This window comes from Phodopus roborovskii, unplaced genomic scaffold (assembly GCF_943737965.1).
Source record: "Phodopus roborovskii unplaced genomic scaffold, PHOROB, whole genome shotgun sequence".
In the NCBI taxonomy this organism is placed as follows: domain Eukaryota; kingdom Metazoa; phylum Chordata; class Mammalia; order Rodentia; family Cricetidae; genus Phodopus; species Phodopus roborovskii.
Genome location: NW_026126487.1, coordinates 2,323,403 through 2,335,724, shown reverse-complemented (window position 1 = coordinate 2,335,724; position 12,322 = coordinate 2,323,403). Strand labels below are relative to the sequence as shown.

General features: G+C 37.5%; 1 protein-coding gene across 1 annotated transcript in view; it reads left to right on the top strand.

Moving 5' to 3' along the window:
* Nucleotides 1–12,322, top strand: part of Rpgrip1l (RPGRIP1 like) — a 99,340-nt gene that overhangs the window by 31,625 nt on the left and 55,393 nt on the right. The window contains exons 10-14 of the mRNA XM_051195123.1: nt 1,822–1,961; nt 7,456–7,562; nt 7,845–7,895; nt 8,578–8,757; nt 9,358–9,475. Coding sequence (XP_051051080.1) covers nt 1,822–1,961; nt 7,456–7,562; nt 7,845–7,895; nt 8,578–8,757; nt 9,358–9,475 — 596 coding nt within the window. The remainder of the gene's footprint in view (nt 1–1,821; nt 1,962–7,455; nt 7,563–7,844; nt 7,896–8,577; nt 8,758–9,357; nt 9,476–12,322) is intronic.

Below are 12,322 nucleotides of genomic sequence, written 5' to 3'. Positions count from 1 at the left end.
AAGGCCTGAGACCCTGTCTCCAAGAAAGAAAGGAGGGGGTGGGGGAGAGGGGGAGGAGAAAGAAAGGAAGGACAAAAGAAAGAAGAAAGAGCGCTACATGTTTTATTAAGGGATAAATTATAATTCTGTCTTAGTAATCTTTTTAGATTAGAAGCATTCTATTTATTTATTTATTTATTTAGGGGTTTTTTTCTATTTCCAGTGTGTTAGTATGTAATGTTTAACCTTTTTTTTTTTTTACATTTTTATAATTTTTATTTAATTTTTTTCTTATTTTACTTATTGATCCCAGTTCCCTCTATCTCCCGTCCTCCCATGCCCACCACAGATCCCCCAATTTCATCCCCCATCTACTCCCCAAGAAAGATGTTACGAGTAGATTTTTCCTGCCAGTCTTGTCCCACCACCACACCAGCCCCCAATAATACACTGAGATTTTGTATTAGATATAAAACTGTAGGCCCATTATTAACCCATTTCTATTAATCTAAGTCTTATCTTACCGGAGAGAAGGGCTGGCATTCTTCTCTCTATCCTCCATCTTGGATCTCCTCCCTCCTACTTCCTCTCTCCTCCTTGTCTCCTAGTCCAGCCTATCTTCCTTTCCTATTGGCCAACAGTGCTTTATTCATTAACCAATAAGAGAAACATATTTACAGAATGAAATTTCCCATCATCTTCTCTTTTCTGTCTAAAATAAAAAGAAGGATTTTAACCTTACCATAGCAAAATGTATAACGAAACAGTTATCAAATAAGAACCACAGTTAACAATATTTAGTCCATTAACATTTAGCAAGATTTAAAGAAAATATTTCGTCATCTATCCTATCTTTGTGAGTCTGAAGTCCTATATGTAATTTATGTTTAATCCTAACTAAAGAAAACTATAACCATAGCTATCTGTCTTCAACTCCTTCAAAGACCACAGAAAGATAATATATAAACTCTAGAAATGACAGAGACAACTCACTGCCTGGTCAGTCAACTGAAGTTATTCTGTAATCTTCATCTTCAGCCCATAGGCCATACTGTGTCTGGCAGACTCCTCAGCAAAGCAGGAAACTTTAAACTGTCCATCTGTATTGGCAGTTTGTCAGTCATTTTTCTCTGTGTCCTGCAGACTGTCTGCTGTTAAAGGCTAGGCTCAATACCAAAAACATATTTTGGTTTTTTAAGACAGCATTCCTCTATATTGCTTTGAAGCCTGTCCTGGAACCTGCTCTGTAGACAAGGCTGGCCTTGAACTCATAGAGATCTACCTGCCTCTGCCTCCCCAGTGCTAGGATTAAAGGCTTTTGTTTTTAGGGTAAAACTGCCTTTGCACTACTTCTTGGTATCAGAGTTGCCACATTGTGCTTCAGTATACCATCATTTATGTCTGTGTTATCACAGACTCTCAGTTTCCTCAGAATTCACAATCAGGTGGAAATGCTTTTTCTCAGTCTTGAGTGAGTGAACTTGCAGGAGGAGGGGGGCAGTCCTGCCTGTCATTTCTGAGGTTTGGAACCGTGGATTCCTCTGGAGTATGTACAGTATCTGAATTCCTTTACTAGTCCACAAAAGCTGCATGTTGCCAACTTTTCTGACTTTGGAGCTCTAAATTAAGGCCAGTTCCTTTGCTCATCCCACAAACTCTTTCATGTTCACTAACCACAGCCTGAGCAAGGCGCCTCGGTTTCAACAGCAGCAGACCAGCATCTGTTTACTTAATTCCTAAGACATGATGACAGTGGTCTCTGTGCCACTAAAAGCTTTCTCTCATTATTTTCGGGTGAAGCTGATTTCCCAGCTCTCCTTGCATGTCACGTGTGTTTTGCAGTGCCTTCAGTGCTACCCTTGAAGAACAGTGGAAGTTAAAGGAGCAGCAGATGAAAGTGCAGATTGCACAGCTCGAAACTGCCCTAAAATCTGATCTAACGGACAAAACCGAAGTCCTTGACAAATTAAAGACTGAAAGAGGTACATGGAAATAACCATAGAAATAACCACCCGTTTACTTCTGCAGACATCTGATGCTTATTTTCTGAGTCAGTCAGTTCTTGTTTGCCTAGTGTTTGCCAATCATCCTGCTGTCCTCTGGGGACACAGCTTATATCAGTGTGTGTGTGTGTGTGTGTGTGTGTGTGTGTGTGTGTGTGTGTGTGTGTTATACTTATATATATTATATACATATATAATACATAGGTGTATGTTCACATGTGTGTGTTTATTATAAATGTATAATACATAGGAGTGTGTGTGCCAAAAGAACTGTTTTTTTTTCCTCAGACACTTTTATCCAGGTTGTCTCTCATTAGTTTAATATCCCTAAATTCTGAACTTTTCTTTATTTGACAGAAAACAAATATTTATTGAGCACTAGTTTGTTCTCAGCATTGTTCTAAGATTGAGGATACAGCAAATAAGACAGTGGCAGCCTCATGAGACATGGCAGCCAACAATAGTTAGAGAATTTTAATGGTTCAGGTAGTGGCAGATGCCTTGGGAGAAACCCAAAGCAGAGACAAGTGAAAGAAATAGCCTCTTGCTATTGGTTTTGATTGATCAACCTAAAGAATCTACTAGTGAGATGTCTGTTCTCTTAACCAAGACACTATCAGAATGTCCCTGTCAAAATAATAATCATTAAGCATAATCATATTAGGTCTTGTCTCATAGAAATAAAACATAATTAAAGATGTCTGGACTGCTGTATTACACACAGACATATGCACACCCAGGGCACACAGATGCACAATAGAGGTGACAGATTTTTTTACTAAAGTGTGGTACCTGTGTGTGCACCCATGAGATACACCCAGGAATGTAGTAATAAGGTTGCTCCTTAGGAACATCTGCAATTCAGTTACATGAGAATTTTAAAAGTATAGCACAGCCAGGCATGGATGCCTGTAATCATAGCACTCAGGAGATAGGACAATTGCAAATTCCAAACCCTCGTGAGCTACATAGTAAGACCCTGTGTCAACAACTAATAACAACAACAACAAAGGTTAATACAGAATCAGTAAGAAAAATATATTTTTAGTTAGTACTCTTACTACAGTGTCACATTTTATTGACTAAATGGAACATAATTTTTCATGTTTAATAGTCCCAAAATTAAAGTGCATACATAAGCAATAACAACTTAAAACTGGCTAGCCATGTTTTGTTTTGTTTTGTTTTTCTTTTTACATTTCAACACACCTGAAATAGCAGCAGGTAGTCATGGAGTCTTTATTCCAGTGAAGCACCAAGTGACCAAATGGCTACTTTTGAGTCTTTCTAAAGGACAGTAGATGGAATTAATTGGTGGCATGACTTCTTAGTGGGTTCTGATTTTAATATCACTATTGAGAGCTTACTGGAGTGCCTTGGCTTAGTTGCTCAGTAAATAACTTGAAGTTGAAGTGCTCTATTGCTCCCACTCCATTTTCCAAAAATGGATAAATTGCACTTCTTAAATGACGAGGGAAAAGGGGCAGCAAGATGGCTCAGCAGGTAAAGGCACCCTGCCACCAAGTTGGATCCCCCAAGTCACACATGGTAGGAGAGCTGCCTCCTGCATCTTGTCCTCTGACCCCATGGACACCATGGCCCACACATGTCCTCTACCACATAGTAAATAAATACATACATAATTTTACAGAGAAAGGGAAATGAAATAAACCTATTTTATTTGTTTTTTCTGTAATTTCTTAGATATCAAGAATTCCAAAACTTTTGTCTTCCAGACATCTGAATTGATCTCTCAAACAAAACTCTTAAAAGGGGAAGAATATTAATTTTTCTTCAAACTATTGTTTTTTAATTGATTTGGAGAACTCTTATTAAGTATTACAGTTGCTAAGATATTGCAATTCACCTAGTCAATCCTCATCTTTTTTTTTTTTTTTTTTTTTTTTTTTGCTGGTTCTTTAAGAATGTTTTGAATATTGAAACTAATGTGTGTGTACTGTGAAAGAGGTCTAGACTCTGCTGCAGCCCTTGAGTTAATCTCTGCTGATTCTTGCAGTTCTTCAAGTTGCTGGTTTATGTGTGGATTTATTTTTAAAATATGCCCTTTTATTCACTGTATTGTGAAGTCAGTACTCTGGTATAAATTTAATCCCATATTGTCATTATCGACAATGCCTGTTATAGTTTCTCAGAGTGATCCTGAAGATGACTCTGCAATCTCTTATGATAGCTATTTAAGAAATAATTTTTTACCATGGTAAGCCACATCTTCCTGCATGAAAACCCCCTTAACATATTTATCTAATTACTTCCTCAGTAAAAGTTTCAGGAACTGTGGTTTTCCAGTTATTTTCTTTAAAGAATTTAAATTTGCAAGTCCAAGAATTTAAGTCTTTATAAAAATGTTTAAATGAATTCTAGGAAAATCAGTTCAAATAATTTTAAGAAAAAATATTCTAGATTTTAACCATTTTGGGGGAAATAAAAATTTGAAATTTTGTATTTAAGAAAATCTTTAAAGATGATGAAAGTTCTTTCTGTGGTCCAGATTTTGAGATGGTTTAATTTGACTTTGAACTCTGCTCACACATTTGCCTTCTCTTGTATCAAGTGTCCCCTGCCAGAAGATGCTTCCCTGGCTTCTTGTAGTCATTCATCTAAGCGGCAAGTTATTTTTAGAGAATGTTCACCTCTTTATTCAAGGTACAAATTAGTTTCAGACTGTGTGAATATGTGGGGAAGGATATGTAAATGCAGTTTGCATTTGGTTAGTGCTTAAATTAACCGCATGTGTTTAAGGGCTTGCTTTTGAACGTTCCTTTCTATCTTTAGCTAAAATGCATAATTCAGCATAATGCATATGGTTATATTGATCACAGCTGAAGATATTAGCACAAAGGAGCTCTGAAAATTGTTTAGTTAAATTGTTCTCTGCACTGTTATTAATGGTGTGCTGGAAGAATGTAAGTTTAAAGACTGAAATGGTATCTCATTTGAATAAAATGCTGTTTAACTTAACCTGCTTTTTGTCAAATCATAAGGTAAGATGGTTGTTTTTCATCTCATGCAGAGTGCTTTGATTTTTCCTATTATAATTCAGCAAGCCTATTTCCTCTTTGAACTGTAGCAGTTTTGGTACTTCTTAAAGACCCAAAACATATCCTAAATAAGCAGCTTGATGAAGAAAGACTACAGTGTATAATTCTACATAAATTCTGTAGAGAATCCAGCAGTGCTCAATGATGTTTTCCCATTAAGTTATTCTCCCACAAATGGCACTCTATTTTTAAAATAGCAGTGAATGGGCACATAGCTGTCAAAACAAAACAAAACAAAAGAGTAAAAGGATGGAAATACTTATATAACTATATTTGTATCTACTGACGTATTTGTACCTATACAAAATTGAAAGAATTAAGAAAAACCTAGAGCATAGGAAAGATCGCAGTGCACACTGTGTCCATGCTAAGTGGAGCAGTGTACACTATGTACAAGGTTCCCTACCTTCCTAATGCTGCAGCCCTTTTAATACAGTTCCTCATGTTGTGGTGAACCCCCTCCCGGTCATAAAATTATTTTCATCTCTACTTTGTAACTGTAATTTTGCTACTGCCATGAGTCGACAGAAAAATACCTGTGTTTTCCAGTGGTCTTAGACAACACCTGTGAAAAGGTCATTCAACCCCAGGTTGAGAACTGTGGCCTTTGTACATTAGCTGCATCTTAGAACCCCTGCTTCTGCAAACCAGAGTGAGTTCAGTTATCATCAGCATCTAAGGTTCCCATCCCTCTCATTTTGGTTATTCTGTTGTTACACCATTTGTTATTTCATTATTCTGTGTCATTGTCATTCTATCTACTAGTTGTTTTAACTGGATCAATACAAGGCATGCCACATTACCATTGTATTCCCTAACCTAAAAGTTTATTTTGTAACAATTCACAATGATTATTAATGGTGATGATTTAGTTTAGAGACAGGTGTCTGGCCCATACCTTCAAACTTGAGGTTGTTTTCACAGATGGAAATTCTTTTAGTGTACTGGATTTAAGCAACTTATACCATAAAATGACCCTTAATTTTTCTATCCATATAATAGAAATATTTATATATTTAATAAAGTACCTCTGTGTCTTTAAATAGCCTAGGATTTCTAGGAACTATAAGATATTAAAGTCTGCCCAATTTAGTCCATTTCCTCTTACCTGTGTAATTTAATACTTTTATTTGTGTGAAGTTTTTATAGCTTTAGGAGCACAAACATATTTCTGTTTAACATCCAGTCAGACTGCAAATGCATTCATGAAAAGAGTTCTTGGCAAATGTGTTACTTGATTTTTTTATTAAGAAAAGGAACAAAAATGTACAACCTGAATTGAGCACTTATAATAAACAAAAATTGTGAAATCAAAAAGAAATTGAGATACTTTGGGTGGCATGGTCTAGAAGCAGCCCACAATACAGCATATCTGCTTCCCACAGTGAAGACAGTGGGCAGTGCACTTCAGAACACAGCACTAAAGAATACAATGCACGTGCCTGCTAGCCATCAATGGCATTTTATTTTTTAATGTGTCTACGGGTTTTGCCTGCATGAATGTCTATGTACCATGTGCTTTCAATGCCTGCAGAGGCCAGAAGAGGGCACCAGATCCCCTTGAACTGGAGTGGTTATAAGGTGCCACCAGGGGTGCTTGAAATTGAACCCAGGTCCTCTAGAAAAGCAGCCACAGCTCGTAACTGCTGAGCCATCTTTCTAGCCCATACCCCCACCTCTTTTTAAGTTAAATGTGTTTAACACAAAGCAAGAAATTAGTGTTTGTATCTGCCATTTTCTTGATTTCTCCCTAACAGCCCTGCTATGTGTCATGGTGTCTGAATGCCTAGGCACCAGGGTCCTCTCCTTAAAGGTGACTGAAAACCACCTGCTAAGACAGGACCCATGAGCTGAGAATACACTTGAGTTATCACTGATGCTGCCTCAGAATCTATCTCCTGTGGGAACAGATCTGTTAGGGGTATGGCTGGTTAAATTGTGGATTTGAGTCTATAAAATAAATGATCGTGTTCTAATACAACAACTATGCTAAGTGAGAGAAAGAAAATTCAAAGAAGTCAATCAGAACACTAAAAGACTAATTTTTTTTTTTTTGCATGTCTTTCAGGACCCTTAGTAAGTAAGTAAAAATCGTATTTTTAGAAACATATATTCTTAGGCATTTTAAGTAGAATGTTCCTTTGAAGTCCCAGAAACCACAGTTTCCGTGTGTTAATGCTGTAAGCTTCAGTCTTAAGTTTTTGATAAGCGTGTGAGTCATGTGGTGGACACATGATGGTGTTCAATGGTTCCTCAGCCCCTGCTGCCTTCATCTAAGGTGCTGGAGCTATTTCTTCTCTGACCGGAATGATACTAGATCCAGCTTGGCGTGTAACCAAATTTAAATTTATTTAAATGTGTTCTTCATCATAATTCTCACTTAACTTTCTAATTGTGCTAACTTTATTTTTAAGACCAAAATGAGAAGCTCGTGCAAGAGAACAGAGAGCTCCAGCTACAGTGTCTGCAGCAGAGGCAGCAGCTGGATGAGTTGAAAAGCCGCATGAGGTTTTTCAACCAGGTGAACCATTTCCCTTCTTCAGAATGTGTGCATGCGCATGTCTCAAGCACAGAGAAAACAGTGCATATCAAAGGAAGAAACACAGATGTGTCACTTGGTTCATTAGCTAACACACCTGGTTGCTTATGTTTTCTGAGGCTATTCTGAGCAGTTTAAATATCCTGAGTACTTGGTTTCTTAAATTCATAGCCTCCAGGTACCTTGTGTTTTTCTAGATAGTCTAGTGGGAATGTGTGCTGGAAACTAATTCCTCACTGTGAGCTTTGACTTTTTCTCTTACAGGAGAGTGACGTTAATGCTGATGAGCTGGGTGAGGCTCTCCTGCTTATAAAGGTAGCATTTACAAATTAGCCATCGATTCCCTATCTCCTGTCTCAATGTGATGATGACCTTTGTCTAGAAACCTTATGTGTAGACAGTGAATTATTTGTGCATCTTCTAAAACTCACTGTATCTTAGTGCATGCATGTATCTGGGGAAAAGGCAAGGAAGAGAGAGCACAATAATGGACTGATTCGCGAAATGGCTAGATGACATTTAGTTACAGCATATGCATATTTCATAGTGACATCAAAGTCACATTAAGGTAGAGCTCAGCACTCTCATTCTAAGCCCTTTGACTGCAACACTGTATTTTTACCTGACCCACTATAAAATCAAGCTTGCATTCTGAAGTGAGGTACTGAACCGTAAATATAACACAAAGGTATTGTCTAGTGTTGAGATACATTTTCTACAAGTACATTTCTTATGTTTATGTCATAGTGTACATTTTGATCAGATGAAAAAATAAATGTCTGTGATCTCATTTTTTGTTGTGAAATTCATAAACTTTTTATTTTGCTATAGTTGTTTTCAAATATATATGCAAATGTATGTATTAACACTGCTTTGTTCCTAGTGAAAAAATGAAAGTGCATGAATCCTACTAAGTATTTCTTGATGCATCTCATTAATTCATATGACCACATTCTGCAAATTCTTGTTTCAATTAAAACATTTGGTTTTATTTTAGGCTCAGAAAGAACAAAAAAGTGGAGACCTTTCATTTTTAGAAAAAGTGGACAGCAAAATTAATAAAGATCTAGAACATTCCATGAAAGAACTTCAAGCAACTCATGCAGAAACAGTACAAGAACTTGAAAAGACAAGAAATATGCTAATTATGCAGCACAAAATCAATAAAGACTATCAGGTACTGTCAGACACTAAATCAAAACAGTATATTTTCTGTGATACTGTCCTGATGATTTCAAAGCAGCTTTTTGTATTTTCCTCTTTTATTATCTATTGTCACTAATTATTAAAGGTTACATTCCTGAATTTAGCCCTATAACTAGAGAGTTGGGATAAATAGTTTAAAAACAGGTGATTGAAGCCTTAGCTTAGGGAAGCACCTAGTGACAGTGGTCTCACTTGTAGTAGTATCATTGTAGTCTGCCGTGAAGTCCTCATGGTCATCCAGAAGCCCTGCCACAGCTGTCAGCTTTCAGTAATTCAGGGGCTCTGGCTGCAAAAAAGGAAGCCACTGCACTGTAAGCTATGTGACAGGAAGGTGCCATGCTTTAGAGCTCATGCTAGCCATCCAAAAGATATTAAAATCACCATAGTTTTGAAAACTGCAACTAGAAGTGCTTGATTCATAACATGGTAGCCTTAAATTCCATCTAGGAAATGTTTGAATCCTAGCATGGCAGCTTTAAAGCCCCATCTTAAAATGCTTGGCTCAAAGTCACTTTGACAGATGCAAATAGGATAATCGTAAGTAGTGAACCTCTCTGTCTCTTATTTTTAGATGGAAGTTGAGGCGGTGACTCAGAAGATGGAAAATTTGCAGCAAGATTATGAACTTAAAGTGGAACAATATGTCCATCTTCTTGATACCAGGGCTGCACGCATCCAAAAGCTGGAAGGTACATTGTGCACAGTTTTATGGCAGTTGAAAATGCTGTCCAAACCCTCGCTCATAATATCTTCCTGCTCTATTTTTTTCCAATTTGAAGCTGGAATAAGTTACTAGAATGACTATTTCATCTTTTCTACTTAAGAATTTTTAGTAGGGTTTTTCGAGAATTTACTGTGTTCAAATTCATATTGTGAGCTAGATTTCAACGCAGCACACAAAGCGTCCCAGACCCCAGTGTCACGCCACCTTTGTGCTTTTCCTGCTAAGGGGATGCGCACCTCAGCCAGCTCTACGTGCTTGGGCTTCATCACATTCATTTTGCTCTTTTGCAGTACCAGCCTTTGTTGCTGATGGATTTCTGCCTAAACTTCCTTTCTTCTTGACATCAAGCTAATACCCTTCTGTGTATTAGCACCATCTAACTTGGTGCTTACCGTGCCAGGAAGCAGCTCTAATTGATGCAACCACCATCCCTTTCCCTGAAGTGCCCTCACAGTGATTTTCAAGCTTTAGCAAATACAGAAATCATCTAAGAGAGCTATGTTTGGCAGTACATGTGTGCAGTTCCAGTTTTCCAGGGGATAACGTGGCAGGAATATGGGTTCAAAGCCAGCTTCTGCACCATGAGTTTATGGGCAGCCTGGACTATATAGAGAGGTCCTAACTTAAAAAAAAAAAAAAAAAAAATCTAAACACAGAAAGTACCATACTGTCTTCAGTTGGTTTGTGTACTTTGTATTTCAAGTGACAGTGTTATCTTTGACTTCCCCCCCCCAGCTAGAAGCCAGAACAACCCTAGGCTTCTTTCTGCCACTTACCCTACCTCACATCTAGACTGCTTTTCCTTCCTTATATGGTGGAGTGTGTGTGTGTGATGGCCCCACATCTTCTATGTGAAATCTGTGTGTCTTGGGGACAGAATGCACATATATTGTCATTGTTTCATTGATATAAATATCTTCCCTAGAGTTTCTTCACTGGAAACTTAACCTCAAATGCAATCGTGTTGAAGGACAGAATGTTTAAGAAGTAGTTAAGTCATTTGGCTCTGCTCTTGAGAATTGATGAATTCCACTACCATGGAAGTGGGTTCATTATTACTAGAGTGGGTTTATTGTAAGTGAATATGGCTCCTTCTGCCTTGGGATAGCATAGTGAGAAAACCCTTGTCAGATACAGAACCTTCAACTTGAACTTCCCGGCTTTTACAACTAACGATAAGAACTAAATCTCTTAGGTAGGAGCGTAGCTCAATGGTAGAATGCATGTGAGCCTGCACAGACCCCTGGGTTCAATCTCCAACACCATAAAGGAAATAAAACAAGGAATCTTTGTTCTTTATAAATTACCTGAACTCAATCTGTGACAGCACTAGAAGTGGATTAAGACAATGCTTTCTGCATTTTCTTGGCACACATCCTCTCCAGTAAAACACAGACTCCTATTTACTGGTCTAGCTTGTATGAGTTCCTTAAGGGCAGTGCTTCAGTTTTCCCCATCTGTATTCTTGCTGCCTACCGTCTGCTTATGATGCCGTGGAGGCTTCATTGTGTTATGGAGTGAATTTTTGTGTATAGGGGACAAGCAAAGTGTGCCAGTAAAAGCCTGCAAAGACTTGAATGAAAATTCTTCACTTGGTGACCTCCTTTTTAACCAAGAAAATTCCATTAAACAAACTTTTATTGAGTACTACATGGAACAAAAGGTACACAATGCTCTTTGACTTCTGGAAAGTTCTGTTCAGCCAGATAAAGACATTTAGTTAGTTGTTCTTCATAGACAAGAAGTTCTCAACGTTCTCAACCCCCACAGCTCTCCTAAACTGCTGTAGAAGCCTGCAAGGATAAAACTAGTTTTATGATAATATATTATTAGCCTTTTTTCATTTTTATTCTCTTACAAGTTTATAATGGCATTTCTCAGAGGCTGTATGATGTGTGATATCACAACAAATTAAACACAGCCACAGATCTATTCCAGCTGTTTTCTATTAAGCCAGACCCTAAAGACATTTGTAAAAAAAAATTTCAGTTAAAAGGATCAAAATAATGCCACTCTTCTCACATTTTTTTTGGAAATTACAACTTTGAAAAAATAAATACTACAATTTATGCTAACATGTAATAGGTTATTGTTGTTACATATGAAAAGGTACTTATATTTTTTTCTTTTCAATATGATCAATAGCAATAACTATAAATTGTTCTCAAAAGATTTTTGGGATCCCCAGTAACTTTTAAGATTATAAAGTTACTAATGAGATAGGTGACTTAAGTACTGAAGCCAGTGGACATGAAAGAGGCTAGTGCCTATCAATGCAGAACCCAGCAAACTAGCAGAGAGGGAAAAAATACCCTATAAGATGAAAATACAAAGAAGAGAAGGAGGGAGACAATGACATGGAAGTCAAGATAGGGTAATAGCTTAAAAGGAGTCATCACCCTGAAACAAAGAGATAAGGGAAGGTCTGACACTGCCCAGTCTCGAGCTGAGCTGCTTCCTTTTGAAGGGTAGTTTCACAGAGAATAAGGCATCTTCTTTCCAGGAGTGTCTTATAGGGGCATCTAGAGACACTGGAAGCTGTGCATATAGAAAGATGCACAACCTTTAAAAGACAGCTTTATGAAATAAAACTGATGTACTTTTACTGCAGGTTTAAAATATAAATTTCTTTAGTTTAGGCCTGTGTGTACAACTGTGAAACTATCATCATAATTGAGATGTTGGCCATATACCCATTACCTCTCCCAAAGTAGGATCAGGCATATCCTATTAAACTGAAGAGATGGTACCCAGTAAACAAGAGAGATCTACTGTGTAGGATGTAGCAAAGCTACAGGAGCACATGGCATCT